The following is a 25,340-nucleotide window of genomic DNA, read 5'->3' on the forward strand; positions in this document are numbered from 1 at the left end:
ATTCTGATCTGTCTGCTACAATTTCTTAACATCCCAGGAAGTAGCCGTCTCTATTTCAGCTTCCACAAGAGTCCGGCTAAATCTTCTAGTCATTGAAATGCCTTTTGTTGTTGCCAAGTTTGCTGCCTGTTGGAGCTTTCCCATTTCATTGTCTGTCCCATTACTTCTGAAAGTGGATGGCTCTCTGGCTCCCTGAATCTTGCCTTTGTCTGTGACATAGTTAGCTCTGGATGTGGGATGTGGTTTGTATAATGTGAAGACATGATTGGGAATAAAGTGATGGTCCCCCAACTGCCACCCAGCTTTCGAATGTATAGTTAACACACTGATGTGCCACTGGCTCCAATTTGCAGCTCAATAATAATTCAAACATTAACATAGGAGGCTGTGGACTTCGAAAAAAAATGAGACTGCTTTTACATGAAACAGTGCTTTATCTTGCATGTGAAGTGGTGATATGCCTTTCTTAATTTCATTCAGCAGAGGATGGAAGAAAAAGAAAGAATTGTTCAAACTGGCTTTATTTTCAATATTTGAAGTCTGATTGGTTTTACAAATTGAATCCCTTCATACTGTTTTGAAGTTGGAGGCGTGTTATTCAGCTGGGATCTTCTTCCTGTACAAGGAGCTCTATTCGGAGCCAACTGCCCTGCCTCTCTTGAATCTATCCCTTCATTATTTTCAGTGTATACAATACTAAAATATGTTAGACCCCACAACAGAAAGAAATGCCCCTCGAGCCTCAAAAAACCCTGCTTTCTTCTTTTGACTCATTCACAGGGATAAAGGAAATTAGACAATTTCCAAAGCAGTGTTTCCTGGAGGAGAGTGAGGATGGCCATGCTGTGGTGAGGTGAAGCCCCCCACAAAGGACATGGAGGAGAAGCTGCCCTTCCCCGTGGATGGGGAGCACCAGCTTCAGTGTTTTCAGGTATTGTCGGCTGTGTTGTGCTCAGGGGTGGATGCCGTCTCTTGATACCAAGTAGCCCCATGGCCAGCAAGGCTGAGTATTGCATGGGTCTTGGTAAGGTCTAGATGAATGGCATGGCCCAGTTGGGTCATGCAATCACTTTGCAGCTGGTTTCCATCTTGCATGTATGAGTGAGGTGGACTCAGGCCTGAGGGTCAGGCATAGGGATACTGACTAGCTGACATGGGTATCAGTTCTACACCAGGGAGATGACATTAGGCACCCTTTGATATCTCAGCTATTGGTGAGCAGAGTACTCGGAATGCTGGAGAGGTGAAAGCAATAAGGATGGTCTGGTGATAACATTGTTCTTGGCTGGCTTAATCTAGATTCTCGGCTTCAGAACAGACTAAGGGACAGAGAGGATTTGGGGGGGGGGTCGGTCAATGTCCTTGAAAGTTTTATTTCATGAATAACACTGGTACTGACAAAATTTCCTATCTAGACCTTCATCTCTTTATTTTCCTAAAATGCGTCTCCCCAGTGTCAACAAATGGAGGGCCCTCTGGTGTTCAGCACAAGGTAAATTGCCCTTTTTCACATGATTAACTGCAGTTCTGGAGCCATGAAGCCAGCTTTAGTCCCACATACCCAGACATCCTCTCTCAAGTATTATGAAGGTCTCTATTAATAACAACCCCTTACACTGGTATAGAGCTTCATCCTTTCCCAAATCTCCCCATCTATCATAGTGTTTTAGTATCACTCTTCACAATCCTGTGATTCCCAGAGTATGGTGCAGGCCAACTCACCCAGAGATGACAAGACACTAACTAGTAGCCCTAGGCTGTTAGCCAGGATTCGGTGAAAGGCAGGAGGGAGGCAGAGGCAGGATTTTGAAGGTTGATTGTCTCTATGATCAACAATTTAAAAGCATGGCAGGCATGTCTGAGAGATTTTCCTCTCCTAAACAAAACAAATCACAGATCTGAGGAGCTGGTGGCTCATGGAGTGCCCATCTCTGGTGGACCAGCCATTTATTGACAGACTAACGCGATATCTTAGTAATAGGCCATTTTCCCCATCACTGCACAGAACTAACCAACCTCCAAGTTGCATCTAAGTTTTCATCTCTGGATCTAGTTTGAGCTTTTTTCTGATAATGTCAATACAGTGAAACACCACACTTTGAAATACCCTCTAAAGATGATGTTCTGAATTTTATATGAAAATGGTAAGGACCTAGAATAGCTAAAACAATTTGAAAAGAGGAGAAAAAAGTTGGAGGACTTACACTCCCTGATTATAAGACTTACCATAAAGCTACTGTAATCATCATGGTGTGGTATTGGCATAAATGTAGACATAGAGATCAATGAACCAGAGTAGAGGCTAGAAATAGACCCCTGCACATGTGGTCAATTGATTTTCAACAATGATGCCAAGTTAATTCAAAGGAGAAATGATAGTCTGTTCAACAGAAATGATAGGGCTGGAACAGCTGGATACTCACATGGAAAAAAAATGATCCTCAACTTTTACTTCATGTCGTATACAAAAATTAACTTAAAATGGATCATAAACCTAACTGTAAATGCTAAAAACTATAAAACCTCCAGGAAAAAAGTGGGAGAAAATCTTCATGACCTTGGGATATGCAAAGATTTGTAGAAAACAAAAAACACTAACTAGAAAAAATAAAATTGATACATTTGATTGCATCAAAATTAAAATAATCTGATCTTTTAAAGACACTGTTAATGAAATGGAAAGTCAAGCCACAGATTGAGAGAAAATACTTTAAATATGTATTTCTGATAAATAACTTCTATTCAGAATATATAAAGAACTCTTAAAAATCAACAGTAGAAAGACAAACAATCTAATCTTTAAAAGGACAAAGGATTTGAACAGATGATTCACACACACACAAATATGTGAGCAGCCAATAAACACATGAAAAGCTACTCCATATTATTTGTCACTAGGCAAATGCAAATTAAGACTGCAAGGAGATACCACTACATGTACATTAGAATGGCTACAGTTAAAATAATACCATGTTGGAGAGGATATGGAGCAACTGGAACCCTTATACCTTGTTGGTGAGAGTGTACAATGGGCCAACCACTTTGTAGAATAGTTGGTCAGTTTTTTATGCAGTTAAAAGTACATTTACAATAAGATCCATCAATTCCACTTCAAAGTATATAACCATGTAAGGTGAAAACATACTCGTCCTAAAACTTGTACATGGAAGTTCATAGCAGCATTATTCATAATAGTTAAATGCTGGAAACAATCCAAGTATATGTCAGCAGGATAAATTGTGGTATATCCACACAATGGAATACTACTCAGCAAGAAAAAGGAATGAATTATGGTACATGTAATGACATGGATAATGCTCAAAAACATTATGTTGAGTGAGAGTAGGCAAGACAGCCAAGAATACATATTTATTTAAATGAAGCTCTGGAAAAGACAGATCTAATCTATGGGCACAGAAAGCAGATCAATGTTTGCCTGAGGTTGGTGGGATTGACTAGGGTGGGACAGTAGGGAACTTTTCACTCTGATGGAAACATTCTATATTTTGACTGTAGTTGGCAGTTTACATGAATGTAAAAATTTGTCAAAATTCATCAAAACATATGTTTAAAATAGATGCATTTTATTGTTTGTAAGTTGTACCTCAGTAAACTTAATTAAAAACAATATAGTACAAAGCACATTTTAAAAAATTCAACATATTTCATTCTAATGAAATAATAATAATATTGTTTTGAAGAGAAAAAGATATTTCTCTCATGGGCCTCTTTGGAACTTCTGAAGTTAGTGCCCTTTCAGGAGTGTTGGCTGTGATAATGAACTCCCAGGGCTTGCTCTTCAAATGGGAATCAGAGAAAACCATTTATAGGCCAGAGAGTGGCTGCCTGTAGAGTCACTCTGGCTGAGGACACTCTGACTTTAAGACCGGGTAGAGGATTTTCCAAAAAGCCAACTGGCCAAGGAACAGATACATCGAATGATGTATGGGTTTGGAAGATCTTATTCCAATTCAGTAATTTATCAAGTGTTCTATCTACAGTTTCCCCTTTTAAAAAATGGAATTGGATTTTGTGATCCATGAAAGTTAATATTTGGGATTGATGTCCATTTGACGATAAGCCTTATGAGGGAAGGGGCTCTGTGGTTCTTGCTTACTGCTGTGTTTCCAGTGCTTAATGGAGTGTCCAGCACATTAAGAGATCTTAATGAAGATTCTTTGGATGATTGTATGAATATATGATGTCAGGCTTCAAATAATGAATAAGTTTGTTCTATATATTAGTCAAGATACAATAGGTTATGCTGCAGTAACAAACACCTCCTAGAGCTCAGTGTGACTACATGACAAAAGTTTATCTTTCCCACAGAACTAGTTACATGGCTCAGCCTGACTGCAGGGGGGCTGGGAAACACAATTTTTCCTGTTCCCAGACAAGGAGGAATGTGAAGTGAGATTTGGTAACCACATAGCATGGTTTCTGCTACATTAACTCTAGAGTAGGCTAAGTCTCTGCCGATGGCCTTAGGATTTTGGAAAAGTGAGCCTTGTGTGATGCGAACACAAGTCTTCCTGATGGTCTCCATCACTTGTGCTTTTATACTTTAGCTTGGGCAGTTCCTTCCTGCTGGAATGCCCTCCATTTTTTTGTTGGATGAGCTGAAATTCTGATCCATTCTGGGATGTTCAGAGTTACTTCTTCCAATGATCCGTTCCTGGTCCATAGCCATGATTAACTGTACCTGTGTTTGCTTGTGTAAAGGCACTTGATCCAGCACTTGGTTTTATAGAATCACATGGTTTCTAAAGATGCCACGTATCTAAGGATTGTTTCCTCAATTGGTCCATAAACTCATAGAGAGTTGGCATGGTTCTTCCTTCTGCTCTTTCATCCAGCGGGGGACTAAGCACAAGGTGAGTGCACAATACATTTGTGTTTTTGATAGACATTGGTTGAACAACCAATGGGAAGCACCCACTCTGTGGAGCTGAACAGCCCAGGTTTTACAGGTGTGGGCTGTGTCTGGTTCTCCCTGCCACTCTTCTCACAAAGTCTTCCATGATTTGATGTGGGGCAAGTATTTATTCATTCATCCCACACTGCCCAGTTCCCATTGAGTAAAACCAAACCAGAGGAGCCCTGAAAAATAGTGTCCTGTGGGCTATGGCTGCTTGTCCTCTGAGAAATTTAAGAGCTTTGGCCCCAGGTCCCTTCATTACCAGCCTAAGTGATGTTAATCTCCCCCTTTTCCCCTACGTCTAGGCTAGAGCATAATGAACAAAAGGCTTAATCACTCTGGTATCAAGATATTCCTTTCCATCTGTGCAAATGTTCTTGGGTGTGTAATGTGAACATGCTGCACTCATTTGGAGCCATTGTTCTCTCTAAATGAGAAAATGCAAATGAGGCACTCAGGGTACCACGCCATAACTCTCCGCATAAAATTCTTGACATCAACATGAAGCTACTTAGCATAATTTTCCTGTTAATAAACTGCCAATTTAGTCATTTAGGTTTCAGCTTCTAAAGAATGCAACAGCATCAGGCTGGATTTTTTTTCCCCCCATATATGCCTGAGTTTATTATTTTGATGTTTATGTTAAAACAGGAAATTGGAGTTTATGTGATTATTTGGAGATCTTCTACCCTAATTTGTTTACTTTCATAATTCAGGGAATCTTTGCTCATTTGAAAGGCAAAGCATAAGTTTTCAGAGCATTTTCTTCTATTCAGGACAAAATTTCCATATTTAAAATGACTGAGGAACATTTTGAGGATGTGAATGAGTAAAGTCTGTCCTGAAGGCATCAAATAAGGGGGCCAGGCCTCCCCTGGCCCCAGGTGGAGATCCCAAAGGAGACAGGAAACTCCAGGGCTTGACTGAATGCTTGGAGGTGCCCAGGATTCCCTGTCGGTGGGGAGGTACCGTTTCTGGAGCCCTGCTCCCACCGCCATGCTCTTTACTGTCCTGGCTAAGGTCCAGCCATACCAACTTCCTTGCTGGTCATTTACCTCCCCATTCAGGGAGTATCCACTGTGTGCCTACTATGTGCCAGTCATGGACGTCATGCTGGGGTAACACAAACACTAATGGGGGAGACAGTTACTCAGTGAATCATATGACCACGAGTTAAAATGCAAAGCAGGGGAGCTATGGCACTCTGGGAGGGCAAAGCAAGCATCTGACTGAGGTCCCGGCTTCAAGAGCTCACAGTCAAGATTTACTCACGTAATCACAACTTGGCAGGCATTTTATGAAGCTTAAATTATCCGCCAAGTTTTTCTAATTCTCCAGGTTGTTGTGAAGTATAGGCACATCCCATGAGATATTTTTGACCTTCCCACGTCAGCTTCTGTTTGAGACACCAGAGCTCTTGGTGAGATCGCTGGAGGGCAGGCCAGTCTGGCTGTTAGGAGCATGGGCTTCTGGATTAGGCAGCAGGGCCTAATCCAGATTCTAACTGGTCTGTATCTCTTCTCAGGCGTGCATCTTGGCTCTCCCGTTTGTAACATGAGTAGCTGAGTCACAGAGTTGTTGGAGGGTTAAATGCGAGGGTGGAGCACAGTCCTTGGTACGTGGAAGGAGCTTGATAAGTCGTGGTTGTTATTCTCTGTTCCCTGAGAGAAGAGATCATGTTGAACAAGAGCTGTCTGGTATTTTTGTATCTCTCCCGTGTCTGGGCCAGAGCAGTCCTGTGGAGCTGCCTCTGACCATCTCTGATCATACCATTATTGTATGATTCCAGCGTGGAGCCCAGCTGGGCCCCTGCTGCTGTTTCCAGTTTCTCACCTTTTCTGTGGATAAGTGAGCAAGGGTCTGCTAGAAGCAGGCCCCTCCTGGAGACTGCCTTCTTACTGTGGAAAAGGTGGCAGCGACTCTCTCTGGGTCTCCATGGGGGTTGGTGTCCAGGCACCCTCAGTGGGCTGGTGTGTAGGATAACGGATGCCTGCAGGCATACCCTGTCCACCCCAATGAAGCAGGAAGGGCTGAGATGGCTTCCCCTTGGCTACTTCCCTGATTTCAGTGTTGGAAGAAAACAAGCCATCCCATCGCACCTAGTTTGGCTGTTTATCTTCCCTTCTCTGAAGTCCTCAGATCTTGCTCAGGCAGGGAGATCAAGGACTCAACACGCCCACCCTCTCCCGGCCCCCATCCGGGACCCAGCAGGTGGGGATGAAAGGTCCCTGGTAGGGGATTGGCCTGGACCAAACAGGGCGGGATGATGGAATGACCCCCCAAAGCTGTCTGGTAGCCAGCTCGAGCTCATGTTCCTTGATTGAGTGCATCTATCCTGTCTTCTTGGGAATTCTGCAGGCTTTTGTTACCTTTCTTTTAATCCAGCTTCTGTGTGTCGCCATTCTGTGCTGCTTTCTACAGTGCAAAGGCAGCTTCAGTTGGCTCTGGACCTGCAGGGAGGGTAGCCCGGCAGGCTTAGGACAGCTGAACCCAGGCAGGGGAGGAAGATCCTGAGTTATTGCCTCCCCATCAGATCACGCACTCTGCTTTGCTTTTTTATGGATTTGTCCAAAGCAAATGGTGGAGTGATTATGCCAATCTATCATTTATTCTTTGTTCCTTCTAATAATTAGCAGAGTTTCTATGTTCACATTTAAAAACATAAGCTAAAAATAAATATATCTTTATAATTTTTAGTTTTAAGTTTTTGAGAGAAAGTCTCAATAGAAGCTTTTCTTCACCCCTCATTGTGGATTTTGTCCCTGTTTTGAGTGGAGTTACAGAGGCCTTTGTCTCTATTACCTGTTATTCTTGGAGAGCCAAGACCTCTGCATGGATTTATTTCTAAAATATTGATTGAAATATTGATGTTAAGGGTAGAACATAATTCTACCCTCCCAGTGAGTTTCAGACACCAGGTTCTTCTACGCTCATCTGTCTTCAGCCAGGGGCAGAGAAAGATGGGGGGCAGCTGTGAGAACCATGTATAACCCAGGGGGTGTCTTCATGTGCCGCTGTTGTCGGGTGGCAGCCATGCCTGCTGGGGCAGGAGCCTGGCCGAGCACCACTGGTGGGATCCAGCCTCCCCCCTACCTTTCCCGACACCTGCACAGACTCATGGGCCTTGACCTTCAAAGGCCCTCCTAGGAATCCTGACCCTCCTGCTGACTGGGCTTTGGGTTGCAGTCTGCTCTGAAGGTCTCCAGGACAAACCTAAATGGAGTGATTCTCTTTTAAATGGTCTACACCAGCCTCTGGTGTTTCTCAAAGTGAAGCTTTACTTCACAGCCAGGCACTGCCCTAAGGGCTTTATGTATGATAACTCATTTAATTCCCATTTGACAGATGTTGAGACTGAGCCTCAGGGCACTTCGGTAGCTTGTCAGCTCACACAGCTGGTGAGTCTGGCGGCGGGGATTTGAACCCAGGACCTGGCCCTAGAATCTGCGCTTTCGGCCCACCCTGCAGGACTGCAGAGAGGGCCACCCTTCCCATGAGCAGGGGCATCGCAGACAAGCTGTAGCGGGCAGGCTGACTCCACTCCTCTTCCAAGCCCACCAGGCCTATTTGTGAAGTGCCACTCTTGCCGTGTCGGTACCGGGACGGTGTCATTGATTTTAGTGGCATTTCATTCGCAAGAGCCTGTCTGGAGCTATGCTCTGGGATTTACTCTCCTCACATCCATTAGAGCTAATGGGAAGCGTCTGCATAGATCATGAGTGGTGACGGGGAGTTACGACTCTGCGTTGCCCTTGATGCATTTTAACTGCCAGCTCTGAGTCCAAACACTCACCCTCTCTAGTTCTCACGTATTCTTGTGTGTCTCAGTTGTTGGTTTTCTTGGGGAGGTGCTGGTTTGGGTAGAAAAGTCCCAAGGACTGGGCTGGATATTTTCTAGCTGTGTGACCGTCGGTAAGTTATGCCACCTGTCTGAGCTTACTTCAGTTTTCTCACCTGTAAAATGAAGAGAACACCTGGGTGTGCTGTTTTGAGAAGAGTTAAAGCCCCAAGCTTAGCAGATGTCAGCAGTCCCTTCCTTTCCACCATTTCTCCTCCCAGCACAGGGGATGCCAGAGAGGTTGTGCTGCTCTTTGTTACCCAAATTCTCTGGCTGAGAGAACTGCCAGGCATCCACGTGGAGCTTAGAAGCGAGCGTGGCTCTGTGCCCACAGTGCAGATAGAGGCCATGGCTGCTTCTGTCCACTTGCTCATTTGTACCTGCATTTGTTTGTTCAGCCATTCATTCTGAAGGTTTATATTGTTTTCAACAGTATTTATTGAAGTTTTGGCACAGAAGTGAGGCAGTCGTATCCTTGTGGTATGAAACTTTGGTGGTTCCTTGGCTCTCACTGACCAGATGGTCCTGAGCTACTCAGTGGCCTGCAGCCCACAACCTGGGCCTGCGAGCCTGGTTCTTTGCCTGTTTGCTTGTGCGTGTACCATTTTTTGTAGAAGCCAGGTGCCCAGGTCCAGGTGATGCTTTTTGGGCACCTCTGTATGGTCAGGCTGGGGCTGAAGGCTGTGTGTAGACAGCGGATGAGAAGGGAGAAGATGTGGCCACCGCCCCAGGAAGGTGGGCTTGTGCCCCACGAGCATTGCACAAGTTCATGTGCATCTGATGGGTGACCCCGAGGGGCCAGGCTGAGGAGGATGAGCAAAATGATACTTATACGACTTACCATCCAAACTGGGACACCTGAATGACAGGGAGCACTATTAATAATTACAACAGACAGGAGGTGTAAACCAGAGCTGGCTCAGGTAAACTGGCACATCTGGTCTCCCATCACGTCAGGCTGGGAGGTGACGGAAGGCTTGATGCGGAGGGGAGTCCAGCCTAAGCCTGACAGAGGAAAGGATTTGGTTCAGATTGCAAACCCCTAGGGAGGGATGGTGTGGTCAGATGCAACCAACTGTTCTAAAGGTGAGCACTACTTTGGAGGGTCTGCTTCTCTCTTTTTCTAAGGAATAGGCATTGGGGAGGGCTGATGGCTGATGCTGGTCACGTGCACCACCTTCCCAAGTGTCGGGCTGGAGTGCAGAGCCCCGCCTCCTGGGTGCTGCTCCCTGAGCCCCTCCATGTCAGCCTCAGTTCTTACTTAAGGCCCTGGACGCAGGTCTTCCTGGAGTGCAGAGCTGGGAAAGAGATGTCCCCAGACTCTGCAGGCTTGTTTCTAAACTCCAAGTCTTTCTGGTCTTCCTGCCAAGCATGCCCCAGGGAGAGTACATCCATTCCACAAATTTACTGAGACGTGTCAAAGCCCCTTCATCACCAACACAATATAAATAAAATTGATGGCCTACATAAGGTGACTGGATAGCCACCCTCTCAAATGGCTCTTTTGAGCTGGCGGAGGCATGAGCATTGTGGGTCAGGCTGCTGTGTCGGAAACCTATTCACCGTGGGGTCTCTGGCCCTTCAGGTGACTTGAGACGGGACCTCTGGGCAGTGAGGGAGGAGCAGAAGGGGGACAGTATGATTAGGGCAAGTCACTGTCCTAAGAAGGTGGACATAGGAGCTTCTGTGTCCTGCTCTGAAACACTGTGGAGTGGTCCAGGCCATTGCTCAGTGATGCCAAGCATGCCTGATGGCTGCATCATTGTATTTCATCAGGGAAAATAAACATCTCTGAAAGTGCCCTTTCTGCTGCTGAGGAGGAAAAATATACTGAGGAAAACATACTGAAGGAGCCAGTGTTTTTAGAATAAGTGAAACCAGTCCTTGTAGAGCTCATATCTCAAGCAGAAGTCAAATGTGGAGTTGGTACCTAAAGGAGAGAACGTGGTTTATCTGACAAAACTGCCAGCTGGTGTCTCAAGATTGGAGCTGATTCTAGTGAATAAATGGGCTCTTACTTGGGGGGAATGTTTGGTCCAATCACTATAAAAACCCTCATTTTCTCCCCTGTCTCCTCAGCTCCTCCTAAAGTGGTCAAAATGGGTTTGACATGCGTGGTCTGTAATCTGGAAAGATTTCATTTGGCCTGTTTGTAACAGCTGTGGTTCACATTCATATTGGACTCTTGTCTAAAGTGTGTAGAATGATTTGTAAACCATATCCCTTTTTTAATGCTCTGGGGAAGTTTGTTATGCATTGATATGATCATTGATCATGACGGGGTATTTATCATGTGCCTACTGTGTGCCAGAGGCTGCTGGGGGAGAATGTGGAGGCGAATGTGACCATCCGGGTCCTCTTCTCATGAAAGAGGCTTTCTAATGGAGGAGAGAGCCTTTGCCAGCTTTCCTTGCCCTGGAAATTAAGGCCGGTTTGAGTGTTCCCCCAACCTTATCTCAGGGAGACCCAGACCAAGGTGATCTCTCCCCTGCCTTGTGTTTGGGCCAGACTGAGTGGTCAGTTCCCAAATTTTAAAAGGGGAGAATAACCAGAGATTGTGACCATGTCAGGACACAGATGCAGCTCCTTGGACTGTGTGTGGGTGGAGCTCTCTGCAGGGTCTTCTGTGGTCCCATGGTCTCTCCCACATGCCAGGTACCACGAGCTGATGGTTGTGAGGAGCCTGTGGAGTGAGGTATATTGCTGCAGTGGAGCAGGGTGGTTCCCAGGCCTGGGAGGGGCAGCAGTCAGGTCCATGGGTCTGATTCAGTGTCTCAGGTCCAGCAGTGAGGTGGCTGGTAGATAACAGGGGCACATATCCATGGACAGGCTGCCTGGGATGTGGCCCTACTGTAGCCCCACCCACTTTGAAATGAGCAGAGACCCACCAGATGGCAGATGGGGAAGATCAGAGCAGAGCACCCTGCTCTGGAAACCTCCCTTGAGGGGGCAGTCAGGGCCCAAATAAATGCAAACCACCTCATTTTTAAGGGATAGATGCAACCTGGACATCACTGTCACATCTTTTCCCCACCCTTCTTTCTTTCCTCCCTCCCTGCCTCCCTCTCTTTCACTTCTTTTCTCTCTATCCCACAGCTATTTGCTGACAGTAACATGCACCCGGCTCTGTTCTAGGCACTGGGGACACATCCCAGATGTCAGGGAAACCACAGACTGGTTTCTCTTTCTAACCTGACAATCAGACATGCCTGTCGGAGCACAGATGGGGAAAGACCCCAGATGTGCTGCTGTGAGCCGGGAAACCTCCCCAGTTATGCCGGGGCATAAAGCGGTACCTGAGGCTGGGGTTCAGGGAAGGTCTGTGCCGACCACGGTCTCCAGGAGGAAGCAACGAGGGTCCATTCTAGAGCCCAGCCAAGGGCCGAGCCTGTGTCAGGGCTGCTGGGTCTGCCCCCACCCTCCGCCGACCTGTGCAGCTCTACAAACACTGCTGCCTGGCCGCACCTGGGGATGTTGCTGTCACTGGTCTGGGATGTGGCCCGAGCCCTGGGAGTTTCAGAAGCCCCTCAGTTGATTCCAATGCTCCTAATGAATGTGCAGGTGAGAACCACTGGTCTGAGGAGGAGGGAGGTTTGAGTGAGTGCGGAGAGAGGAGGAAAGCCGCCAGTTCTGAAGAACTAAATGCGGTGAGGAGGATGAGAGAGAGCCTCAGGGGAGGAGGCCGGGACAGCCAGGTGAGGGGGCTGTGGATGGGGGAGGGGGTTACAATGAAAAGAGTCCTGGGGGGGCTTGGTAGGGTCAGGAGGCAGGGCAGGGTGGGAGGGAAGAAGGGGAGGGGCGGCCGTGGCAAGCAGGGAAGACCGAGGAGGTCCAGGCGAGTTGTGGCCAGACCCTGAAAGACATCTCATATGCTCGGACTGGTGTCAGGCACAGCTGCAGGGCAGCCCCTTGCGGTAGGCGCCCCCCAACCTGGTACAGCTCCCCAGGAGGGAGGACGGCTGTGTGAGAGGTGAAGGGCAGGGCCCGCTTCACGTCTCCCTAAGAAAGGAGACCTGACAGGGCCGTGGTGGTGCTTGTTTCACAGAGCAAACAGCTGTCTTTCCCCTCTTTGGGTCCAGGGGAGACTTCTCGGGTTTGCCTCGAGGAACACAGGGCTCGGTGGCTCCTTACTATGGATGAGGGTGCCCCTCTGGTCCACCCACCCCCAACTATGAGCCATATGTAGCTGAGGGCTGTCTTTGGACACACCTCTCAGTGGCTTGGAGGATTCCTTCTGGCCTCTTACACTGTCTCCTCTAGAGAAACTTCTGTTGAGTGCTCAGAGCACAGTGTCCCAAGGCCAGCTCACTTCATCCTTGAGGCTGTGAGTGGGGTGAGGACTTGCTCAAGGCCAGTGGCAGAGGCAGGACTCAAACCCAGGGCCTGGGGCTCCAGGACAGGCTGTGGAGATGTTTTCTGAGCCAACTGTAGCCTTTCTTCTCCATGTGAATCATTCATTTTCCCCAACTGTTTGGCGCTGTTTGGTTTTATTGTTGCATTTAGGTCCTGGGAGATGATTACGTTCCATGAAATAGCATGATTGATTGACCTTTTGAAATGTCAGAAGCTACTTCCCGGCTCTAGGGGATTTTGTGGGCTTCATCAGCCCTTGCCTCCGGGACCATGTGAGTAAACCTCTTCCATAATTGGCCAGACAGCAGTGAGAGAGGGGCTTCCAGTGGGCCAGGGAGCTTGGCAACTGCTCACAGGCTGGATCCTGGAAGAGCTGGGGCACAAAATCACCCCAGTTATTTAAACAAACCCGGATTGAGTCAGGGAACAGAGCAGCAGCGGGAAAGCGCTGTGAGTCAGCACATCGCCTGATCTGAGGGGGCGCTAGCGCAGTCCCCTGGCACCCTCCTTCCTGATCTGAGGGGGCGCTAGCGCAGTCCCCTGGCACCCTCCTTCCTGATCCGAGGGGGTGCTAGCGCAGTCCCCTGGCACCCTCCTTCCTGATCTGAGGGGGTGCTAGCGCAGTCCCCTGGCACCCTCCTTCTTGGAAAAGAGGGTGAGCTCACCTAAACCTTGGAACTGTCATGGATGCTTACTTAGCTCCTGGAAAGAAATGACAGTGTGCTTCTGAGCAAAAGATGATGAATGGGAGAGTGCCTTTCCTGGCTCCGCCACTACCAGGCCTCCCTGTGCTTTCTCCCCTGGTTCAGGGAACTGGGCCTGCCTGGTGGGGGCCTATGGGGGATGAGATGGCTGCCCGAGGGAAGTTGCTATTTGGCTGGGGATTCTCCGCCCTGCTTGAAGGTTATTCCTCCATGTCATTCTTCCCCTGAGCAGCACACTCATGGTTTCCAAACTCAAGGGCTCTGGCCCACCAAGAGGGGCGGATGGGTGGAATTAAACAATCCCGTTTCTATTGTGTTGGTTGGAGATGGAAGAGCCATGTGGAGGGTGGCTGGCTGGAGTATTTACTTATGTCCAGGTCTGTAATTCACATGGTAAAGGTGGGATGACATCTCATGCTAGCAATCAGAAAACACTGTTAAGTGGCATTTATGAAATTTCCTGGCACAAAATGGTCAAGATTCTCAGTGATGTCTGAAAGCCTTAGGAGAGTCTTAAACATCTTCAGATTCATATTATTAAGTTGTAGTATATGCTCTTTATTCCTTGAAAAATGGGTAGCTCCAGTATGGCAGCTCTGGTAACTTTTCTTTTAACCAAGATGATTAACTAACCAGAACATTCTTTTCCTAACTGGTTAGTAAAAGAGCTTAGTAAAAGAGGTATTACCAGTTAACTTTCCACGATTGAGCATTCCATGCCACGTGAATGGTTCAAATAGCTGAGATGTGTGAGAGCTACCCTGAGAGAGACACAGAGACACAGTCACAGAGAGAGGGAGGTGCAGGAGTCAGAGAGACGGTGGGACAGGGGCAACTTGGTTTGGTCCCTGAATAATGCAGGGGAAATGGTGAGAAGATGGATAAAGGCTCTGGCTGGGGGCCAGAGGACTGGTAATAGGGAGGGAGAGAAAACTGAAGGTGCTGTTCAGATAGATATTGGGTTTCTATGGGGGCGACCCCCCACATCCCTGACTTGCCCCAATGAACCCCCCAGTAGGCTCCCTGCAGGATCAGAGGAACACACAGGGTGAGCTTGGAGCCTGTGGTGCTTGGCAGGTGTCTTGTGAAAAGGACTCACAGCCCATCTGAGGCAGCCCTGGGGCAGGAGGGGAGCAGGACCTGCACAGAGACCTGGTGGGGGCCAGGGCCAGGCACAGATGGGGACAGAGGGTCCCTGTTCCAGAAGGAGGTGGTGGAGTCTGCAGGCAGATTCTTTGTCATGTCTATAACCATGGCCAGAGTTAATCTGTAAAAAACACAGTGCACTAACCTTCATGTCCCCTCACAGTCCTCTGGCACTTTAGCCAGTATCTGGATCATTGTACAAAGATAAATATGCACTGTCCCTGAAGTTATAACTCCCAGGGAGTGGGCAAAGGTCTTTTTGGGATCCCAGATCACAGATGAACCCTGATTCTGCTGGCCTCCCATCTCAGGATAGCAGAGGGTGTGCCATGAGGATCTAGCATGTGACCTGCCTGACACCGTGCCTGGCGCAGGGTGATTCTGGCACTGGTAACAGTGAGTGACCATGCCAAGCTGGGGAGCATCACTGAGGAAGGGCATCCCTGAGCTCCTGTGAATTTGGATCAAGTGACCCCTGGCTCTATCGGGTATCCCTGGGTGCTCTTGCCAGGTCAGAACTCAGGCCACCCTGAGCCTACGGCCCCTTTGGTGGGCATCCAGGATTGGGGACTGGCTTTCTGTGCTCTGGGTTCAATCTGAGCTGATGCTATGGGGTCTATCTCTTGCCTGAGGGCCTGAGCCTTCACTTTCTGGGAGACAGGTGTCATGAGGTTGGTCTCATGCTTCTCTGCTTCTCTGCTCTAGATCCTTTGCTAGGGCTTTGCCCATAGGATCCCAGAACTGCCTGTCAGTTTCATGAGGCTGTCAGTTACACTGATTTCTTGGCATGATTAGCCGGAAAAAAAAATCAGAAGGACCCCCCCCCCAAAAGCAAACAAACAAAGTCCCTTCAAACAAGGTAGTAATGGGACTGAATTTCCTGGTTTTCCCTCCATAATGCAGATGGAGCTGTTTACTGAGCTCTCCTCCAATATCTGTTCACGAGCCTCACCTGTGTCGTTTGCTGACTTTGCCACGTGCAGGTGGAGTGGCCCGACTCAGCCTGGGCACGGTGCCTTGCCCCCAGTTCAGTTTCCCTTCCTGCCGACCAGGGATGAGGACCTATGGCTCCTCCCCACCACCCACCTCCCAGTCCAGCTCACTCTGCCCCCAAGTGCATCCCTTCTTCTGCTTGCCAAGGGCCCCTCTCTGCTGGGGGTGGAGGGCCTCTGCTGTGCCCCACCCCACTCCTCCAGTCCTCCACTCCCAGGACAGACCAGCTGCACTGGCTGTGTTTTCTGGAGAAGTTGGGCCTCTGCTGGGTCCTAGGCAGCTTCCCGTGCCCCTCCCTGTGTCCCTTTCTGTCTGAGGCCTCCCTCTCTGAAAGTCCACCAGGCTTGCAGTCCACGTGCCCACATCTGTGCCCTCACTGAGTTCTTGGCTTTCTCTTCCTGCCTGGTATCCTAGAGTTTCTATCTCTTTCTGTTTCTGTGTCAGGCTGAGTCTAGGGGTTCCTCTGGGGGCTGTGAGATCTCCTTTCACAGTTGGCTCCATCCCCTCTCTGGAAGTTTCCCTAGGCAAAAGTCCTCCATCCCGCCGGCCCCTCTCTCTGGCACGGGCAGACTGTGGCCATTTACACGCTTTGTCTACTGTCCTGCAGAAGTGTCTGGTGAGGAACTGGCTGGCTGCAGGGATCATAAATGAATGGGCATGCAATTGTCGGAGAATGGTCCTGGTGTATAATCCTGGCTCTTGCCTAAGTGGCAGTCCATGGACAGAGAGACAGCCCTGGGAAGCTGGGGCAGAGACTGACCCTGGCTTTGTAAATGCCTTTTCCTCCCTGGCCCTTTAAAGTTGATGTCCACGCGGGAGCCCCTTTTTAATGATCTAATTGGAATGGTAACGGATGTAGCATTCTGCCACAGCTAACGGCGAGATTAGAATTTGAGGAGACGCAGAGACAAATTACCTCTGAATTTTCTTGCAGCCATAAAAGCTTTTACTGTATAGTAATTTTCCATTTTTGCTGCAGGCATATTTGCATATTGCTTAACAATTTATCTCCTGTCATTTGTCAGATATTATCCATCTCCTGTTAATAAGCTAAGACAGGCCATATTAAGACTTTGCAGGCCTCCTGCGCTCACCGTCAGCCCAGCTCTCCTGCCCAGAGGGCCTCTCTGCCGTGGGAGCAGACAGGACGAGACGGGGCTGTGGCTTGGCTCTGTGTCAGGGCTCTGTCTGCTGCCCCTTCCACTCCTGCCCCCGTGCAGAGAGAAGATGGAGCCACGGCGTGGCGTAGCCCTGTTCCTGGCCTTCGGAGGAAGCTCTGGTAACTCTGGTCTCCTTAAGTAGGAGTTGGGCTCCACCTGCAAGTGGAAACAGGCCTGCTCTGGTTCTGCTCTTGGCGCTGACTCTGAGTGACTCTCTCTAAGCTTTTACCTAACTCTCTTCTCTCACTGGAACTCAGTTTCCCCACTTCCAGAATAAAGATTCTAGGACAGGGTTAATTATTCCTTCTTTGTTGCCATCTTTTTTTCCCCCAACATAAAAGCAACAGCATCTTTTTTTTCCGACTGAGATTTCCGTGGAACCTCAGTCTGTAGAACAAGCAATGCGACCTGTTTTGGGGGACAAGTGGGGAGTGGGTCCTGTTTCCCTGTCAGTTTCCACTGACCTCTCTTCTGTTCTCACGCAGAGAGGGCTCCAGGCACCTCCTGCCCTCTTGCGGCCCCATGGAGCATGGGGGAAGGTGCCTGGTGGAATGATCTCGGTCCTGCCTTCTGCCTCGACTCTCAGGCTCTGGGGTGGTCAGCACCCGCCGCTGGCCTGGCTCTGGGCTCGGGCTGAGGAGTGGCGCGTTTCCAAGTTGAAGATGCTGGGATTCTGCTCACTCTGGGCCCCAAACTGGTAGTAGTAGTTTCAGTTGGCCATTGGTTGACAGATTTTGAGAGGAAAGAAAAATGATTTGATACTGAATGTATGATTAGATTTGCATAATTGAGTTGAAATAGAATTAAAGGGTCATATGTTTACACAGCGATGCCTAAAATCAGATTGTGGTGATGTGTTCTCAGTGCTAAAATGGGATCCTCGGGGACGTGTGCCTCTCTGCTTCCCAGAATCTCTGCAAGAGGCAGAGAGAAGTTTCTGAGGGGTGGGGATTGTTTTAGAGGATGCCTGTCAAGGAGCCAAGGGGTGCTAATGACAGCGATAGTTTGCTGAGCACTTCCTGGTGCCAGGCCTGTGCTAAGTGATCCGTACAGATTTCCTTGTTGAATCCTTCTATCTGTGATGTAGGTACTATGACAGCTCCCCTTTTACAGATAAGGAAACTGAGTCTCAGTGTGGAGGTGGAGGCAGGACTTGAACCCAGACAGCAGTGCTGTAGAATCTGAGCTGTTCTCTGAGGAACTGAGTGGGTAGGCTCAGGTATTCTGTTGGGAAAACATGCAAACGTGCTTTGCTGTGTGCACTTTGAGACTAAACCTGTGCTTTTTGTTTTCATTTCTATTTAGAAGTGTGATCCCTGCTGTTATTTTGGTCTTAAAATAAAATGTCAAAATGTACCAATCACAAGATATGTGCATGGGATGAATGATCAGTGAAGAGTAACAGTCCCACCTGTGTCCCCCAGCTGTGATGTACCGTGCTCCCCAGCAATGCCAGTGTGCACCACGCCTGAGGCTGCCCTCCTTAACCGTGTGTGTTTCTCTACCAAGGTCCTTACCTGGGGTTGGTATTCAGTGTGAAATGCCCTCCCCAAGGCAGTCAACCTGGCCAAGGCTTGACAGTTGTCATAATTGAGATATTCACACAAAATGTGCCTGAGGATCAGTCTGTGTCCAAACTGGTAAAGAGCGGTCCATCATTCCCAAGGTTGTGGGGCAATGCTGCCTCTTTGCAGTTCTGACATTGTATATGTCTGGAAGAGAGTCAGAATCCTGTGGAATTTCCAAATGAGGGCTAGGAGAGACTTTGTCTTCATGTGCCCCTGGATTCCTTCAAAGTCTTCACACACCACCTCATTGGATTCTTACAAGGCCCATGCTATACCCAGTGTGTGGAAGAGAAAACTGAGGCTGAGAGGTAAAGTGACTTAACAAAAGTTACACAGTAGCTGGGATAGCAGAGCGGTGAGGAGAATGGTCTGTCTGGGTTCACCTCCTACTTCTGCTGCTTGGGAGCTATGTGACAGTGGCAGATTGGATGCTGTCCTGGGTCTGCACTCTATCCTGGAATATAATTGTGCATCCAGGTCCTTGGCATTGGCAGAGTACACACTTGCCTGCCTATCATGGATGCTTGTCTTGACCATGGCAATGTTAGCAGGCACAATGTGGGCAGAGGCTTTCAGTGTGCTTCTTTGGTCTTGCTTGCTCTCTTGTGCTGCTTGATCTGTCATTTGGAAAGCTTGCCCAGGGATGGAGGACCACAGAATGAAGACCCATGGGCAGATGTGAATCTGATGAAAAGTCCGGAGTCCAGTCTGCTGTAGCCAAGCTCAAACTAGATTAGTCAAATTGAAACTGACCTGCAGACCTGGGAAAATAAATGTTTATTATCTAAGGCACTGAGATAGATGAAGTTATTTGTTACACAGTAGAAACTGACTAGCACAATGCCCTTGGGCAACTCACTCACTCTTTGGAGCCTCCACTTCTTTCTGGATAAAGTAGAAACACCAGTACCAGCCTTGTAGAGCAGTTGTGAGGATTACATGAAATAATACCATTCCTGGCATATAGTAAGTACTCAGAGTTTTTAATTTTCTGAGCGTAGATTTTGATGCTCACGCTGTTAGTGACAGAGGGGGAGTCCCTGACTTTTGGATAGAGGCTGATTCCAGCAGGTTTTGTCCCTCTCACCCTAGTGGGCTGGCTTGCCAAAGCAAGTAGAATTTAGAATAGATTCCTCAGGTCCTGCCTGGGACTCCATTTAGCCAGAGTGACAACATGGAAGGGCTCACAGTAAATGCATTTTCATTCCTTAGTTGTTCTAAATGTCATACCCTGTCCCTCAGAGAGTCAGAGGCTGACAGAAGGCCAGGGTCTGAGGGCCTGGGTTGCAGTAGGTCCCATGACACCCCACCACTGTCTGCCTTTCCTTCTGGATCCATTGAGGTTCTGTGCTCCAAGGCACTGACCTTGTCACCATTATCCTGTGAAGGAGAGGTCAGAGCAGTTGGTGCCTTGTCCTCAGGAATAAATCTCTCTCTCTGAAGGGAAGGCGAAGGTACCCTGCCTGAATGCTGTGGGTTCCTCTCCTTCCAGGAGACCCACTGGGTCTCAGAACCACTGCCCAGGGTCTCTAGGCCCTGTTCTACCTTGTGGTCACTAGTCCTTCCAGCCCAGGAGGGAACTCTGGCCGTCACCATGAGTAGAACCAAAGCTCAAGCTTCTTGAAGAGCTTTTTAGAACAGACCCAGGACCGTCTCCCTTTCCTTGTAGTGAAACCATCCTCCACGAGCCAGGCGTGCTGCGTGCATGCTCACCTGTGATTGTCACAGCAACTCCACCACGTGGTTCTATCTCCACTGCTGTTTAACAGAAGAGGAAATAGAGGCTAAGAGAGGTAAAGAGCCTGCCCAGGGTCACCTGGCTGACAAGTGGCAGAGCTGGGGTTTGGAGCCAGGTTAGTGATGTCACGCTGTGCTCGTCACTCTCACGGTGATTGTCCCTGTCTGGCTGCATCCAGTCCTTCAATATGGATGCTCCTGTGTTGCTCTGGAAGTTTCTGGCTTCTGGAACATTGCTCCTCTCATTTCCCTTGGGGCTCTCCTTGATACCAAGTGCTTTCTGGAAACCTGCGGGTGTGAGATTTAAGAAAGGGATTAAAATTGTTTTCCCAGGGTGGCTTTGACTTAGACAGTCTGGGCTCAGAGACTGTTCCCCCGTTTGGTTTCTTCTATGGAACCATGCGCACAGTGGGTGCTTGATCAGTCCCCACTGACTAGAGTCAAAAGGAAAGGAAAGAGACTGGCCTCAAGAAAGTTCTAGAGCTCTGTTAGAGATAAATCTGTGAGGCTGAGGGTTAAGGCCTGGAGATGAGCCCTCAACTCTTTGAGTTATATTTTTTTGAAAACTTTTCTTCCCTTGGTGACAGGGACAGCCGCTGGGAGGGTGTGCTAGACAGGCATTCTCGAGCAGGGAAGGCGCTGTCCTGGTGCCAGGGTGGCTTTGCAAGACTTTGCTGGTGGGTGGTCTCTCAGCTTGGTCAGAAGGTGGTGACCCTCCCTGGGGCCATGGGCAACTGGCCTTCACTTGTTCTGCCTCTGAGGGCCAGGCATGCTGGTGCTGTGGGGAGAATCCCTGTGTCATGCCGGAGGGGGCCCATTTCAGAGTGAGTTTATAAATCAGCCTCTTAAAAAGGAAGAGATTCGGACAAGTGGGGCTTCAGTTTTCACTCCTCATTAGCTGTTGATGTGCCTTGGGTTTTCTTGGTAAATTCATGTGAGTAGGGGAGGCGGGTGGAGGCTGTCTTTCCCATGGCTTTTGAACAGAGAGTGAAAGTGTATTTTGAGAGAGAGATGTCAGCACGGTCTGGGGCTGAGGACCAGGCACCCACTGATTCCATGTTCTGGCTGCTCATGGTGGATGGTGGAGGCTGCTCTGAGAGCGGGGGATGAACGGGCAGTGGGTTTCACCTGGGGCGGCCTCAGTGGGCTTTGGCTCAGGCTCCGCAAGCCCTTCCTCAGGGCGGCGGACGGGACGAGCAGGAGTCCTGCGCGGGGCCTCCTGGCCCCGGCCCGCCAGCGACGAGGGCTGGGTACAGACAGAGAGCGCATTTGCTGCTTATGTAATGCCTTTGCTATTCACTGGCAGGGACAAAGAGGACAGCTGCACAAAGGATGTGCCCATAGTTGCCATGACAGCTTCCAAGCCCCCCTCACTGCCCTCTGCTGATTCCTCCTAATCGTCCTGTGTTTCAGGCACTGCCACTGAGGTGGCCATGTTGTCTGGCCCAGGACCTCACCTAAATATTGGGGACCCTCTCCTGCAGAGGGCCCCTCTCTGAGGCAAGCTCAGTGCCTAGATAAGCTTTAGGGGCCCTGGGCCATGGGGTGACCCACAGGCTGCCTCTCAGCCTCACACTTCGATAATTTCACGCTGGAGTTTCAGACCCCTTTCTCCACACGTTACACACACATGCACGTGTGCACACATGTTCTCCCCTAATGCAGAGATAAATACCTTGGGGAGGTACTTATCCCCAAGGGTGCTGCCCAGCTGGGGCTTCCTCCTCCTTTCCCACAGCCCTTCTTACCTAACCCAGATGAATTAGAGTCACCGGAGGAATCTGTCTGTCCATTTATCTGCTCAACCACGTGTACAGTTTTTCACTCAACAGATACTTTTTTGAGGGTTGGCCCCATGCCATGGAAGTGTACAACACTGAACTGGTCAGAGTGGGCCTTTTGTCAGAGGCAGGGGACACGAGTAATTAAAACAAGGGATACACATGCTGAAAGGAAACCTCAACCAAAGGACTCCGGGCCTTGCAGGAGAGGGAGCTCAGGGATTCTGCAACACTTCAGAGGAGCCGAGGAGGGCAAGGGAATTCATGAGAGGGGTCAGTGTGAGCAGAGGCACAGGGTGGAGGGGCTGAGTTTGTTTAGGGCCTTGGGAGGGATCCTCAAGGTCTGCGAGGAGGCCAGTGGGTGGAGCAGACCCGTAGAAGGACAGCCACCAGGACACCAGCAGGACCTGAAGGCAAAGCTGGGAGCCGGGCACCAGGCCTGCCTGCAGAGGCCCTGGACAGAGTGAGGACAAACACTGGAGTGTCACCTACCTTTCACTCCTAGCCCCCAAGACCAGGAGTGAGCAGAGGTGTGGGAAGGGAGGAGGGACAGTGTGGAAGCCAGGAACCTCTGGAGGCTGGCAGACCCGAGTGCTGTTCCCCATGGACCAGCTGTGTGATCAGGGGCCTGTCTCGGAGCTTCTGAACCTCTGTGTCCTGATGAGGGTGAGGAGGGTGTCCTCACAGCGTGTGCACACGAAGGTTCAATTAGAGAACAGAAATAAAGGTCAGGGCACAGACTTTGCCACCATAGTGAAGTGGAGATGGAGCTTCAGTTGAGGTGTGGCTTTATCTCCAAGGAGAAGAGATGGGAGAGAGAGGTGGGTCTGGGCTTGGTCATGAATAGAGCCATCTGAAACCAACACTGGGATCTAGGCTTTATTTTGTAGGCAGGACAAACCTCCCCCAGCTGACTTCTGCAGAGGCAACTAGTCTTGACTCCCACATGGTTCCTCCCTCCTTCCCACAGTCTACTCACTTCTGGTTTGCAGGGAGGGAACTCCTTTGGTCTTAGGCTCTCCTGGCTCTGGCTGGGGCCTCTGGGGACAGCACTAGTGCCCAGCTCTGAGATGTACCAGGCTTGTGCCAATGACAGGGTTAGAGGGTGTGGCTGAGGCAGGTGCTGGACTTGATTTTGGTGGCCCCGTGCACCTTCCTACTTTGGCCACTGCCCTGTAACTCCTCGTCATTGGCGTGGGGCCTCTAGCCCCCAGTCTCTTTGATCACAGGGGAGAGGACTGTTTTGGGGGAGCTATGTTTATGTACAAATCCCTTGAAAAAAGTAATGTCTTAAGGAAAATAAAGGTCCTGCCTGCTTTGACATCTGGGAAGCCTGCTTTTCCTCTGCTGTGTGACATTAGAGCTGTGCCTCTCTGGCTCTGAGCTTGCCGGGAGGGATTGGAGTGCTGTGGGTGGTGCTGGGTACTGGGGCCACAGACCATGAACATGAGCCAGAAACAGTTTGAAACCAGAGGGGAAGATGAGAATGTGCTAGCAAAGTAACTCTGCTGGTAGGTGCTCAGGAGCTGGTGGCCTTGAAGATGTTTGTGGCAATCCTCATCAGGAAGAGCAGGGAATGAAGATGGCCATGGTCAACTGCAGCGTCACAGCAGGCCTGGCTCTGTTCATCCCCGCTGCTGAGGGGATGGACCTGGGGGTCCGAGGCGTCATCTGGTGCCACAACATGGATAACTCGAAACAAGATGGATTGTAGCAGATGTGGGAAATAAGGCGGGCAGAGAGCACTAGGAGGGCCCTCCACAGGGCTCATGACTGTGTGCCTCGGGAGAATGCTGAGCAGTGCCTGCCACCCCTGCTAGACTCAGCTCCAAGTCGGCAGGAACCATGTTTAGTTTTTGTCCCCATTGTGTCCCCAGCACCCAGCAAAGTGCCTGTACAGACTGCTTGCTCAGTTAATATCTGGTGAATGGATGTAGTTGAGTGAGTGGAGGGGACCAGGGAATATCCATGGGGTGGGGTACAAAGAAAATTGTGGATCATGGAGGCAAAAGTAGACTTCAGCTCCAGGTGGACCTGGGCCTTAGTATCACTCACAAAGGGGGCCTGCCCTGGGCCTGGGACAGTGTGATGCAGATGTGACACCTTTTGGAGGGCAGGTCCTCCATCTCCTCTGCTAGGTTCTCTCCTGTCCCAGGCACACAGTGCAACACTGGATGGTCTTTGTGGCTTTGCAGGGGATCAGAGGGTGCTAGTCTGGGATTTGGAGTCTTTGGGCCTCCACCCAGAACTTGAGTAGGGCTTGTAATGCCCAGCATGTGAGCATTTGTCTGTAGTAAGGTGGCCATCAGAGCCCTTGGAAAGACAGAGCTGAGGGAACTGAGTCAATGAATTTATCAATAAAACATGGATGCTGACATTAACTTACACTGATCCTCCTCAAACTATCAGATCAGAACCCCGTATTCCCTCTGGGTGGAAACAGAAATGCAATTTTCCTCAGGAGATACGTAGGGTGTTGTAATTTGGGAGGATGCAACAAATATTTATAATTGTATAATTTGTATATAATTCCTTGTAATAAAGTGTGATGATGATAGTTTTGTTCTCATAAAAGTCTCCCTAATCTTCTAATTATGAAAAGATGTTTTCTGGGCTCCAGAATGGTCCATCTTTAAAAGTTTTTTTATTTTTCACTTTTTTTAGAAGTGTTAGTGTCAAGTCTGAATTCTGCTGGCTGTATGCTTTTCAGTGGGTCCAAGTCTTCTGAGCAGAGCAGAGGCAATGGCCCCAGCCAGGTGCTGGCGCCATCTCCCAGGAGGGTGGTCAAGAGGGAGAGAACTTTCTTACAAATGGAAATCTTTCCTCATTTGCTAGAACTGTTACCACCTGAGACAAAGTGTGCAGCTGACTTTATTCCACCTTCATAAGCAAACATTCATTGAGCACCTACTATGTGCCGGGTGCTGTTGTAGGTCTACCGTCATGGATTGTATAATCACTCTAAGGAATATGACATTGCAGTTGTGATGCAAGCTGTGGGTGCGAGTTGCACGGGGCAGTGAAAGCCAGTGATGGTGCGTCTGATCTAACTGAGGAGGTCAGAGAAGCCCCCCCACCCCCAGGAAGTGAGTAGAGCTGGGAAGGATAATTAGGAGTTAATTGGATAAAGGGTGAGGGAGCA

The 25,340-nt window shown here is 49.1% G+C and overlaps 1 protein-coding gene across 3 annotated transcripts in view; it reads left to right on the forward strand.

Moving 5' to 3' along the window:
* The first annotated feature begins 872 nt into the window (after positions 1–872).
* The window catches only part of FSTL4 (follistatin like 4), a 471,313-nt gene continuing 446,845 nt past the window's right edge, over positions 873–25,340 (forward strand). For all 3 annotated transcript variants that reach the window (XM_072957366.1, XM_072957368.1, XM_072957375.1), the window contains exon 1: positions 873–931. In XM_072957366.1, the coding sequence (XP_072813467.1) occupies positions 903–931 (29 nt within the window). In that variant the 5' untranslated portion in view covers positions 873–902. The remainder of the gene's footprint in view (positions 932–25,340) is intronic.

Source organism: Vicugna pacos, chromosome 3 (genome assembly GCF_048564905.1).
Source record: "Vicugna pacos chromosome 3, VicPac4, whole genome shotgun sequence".
Lineage (NCBI taxonomy): Eukaryota > Metazoa > Chordata > Mammalia > Artiodactyla > Camelidae > Vicugna > Vicugna pacos.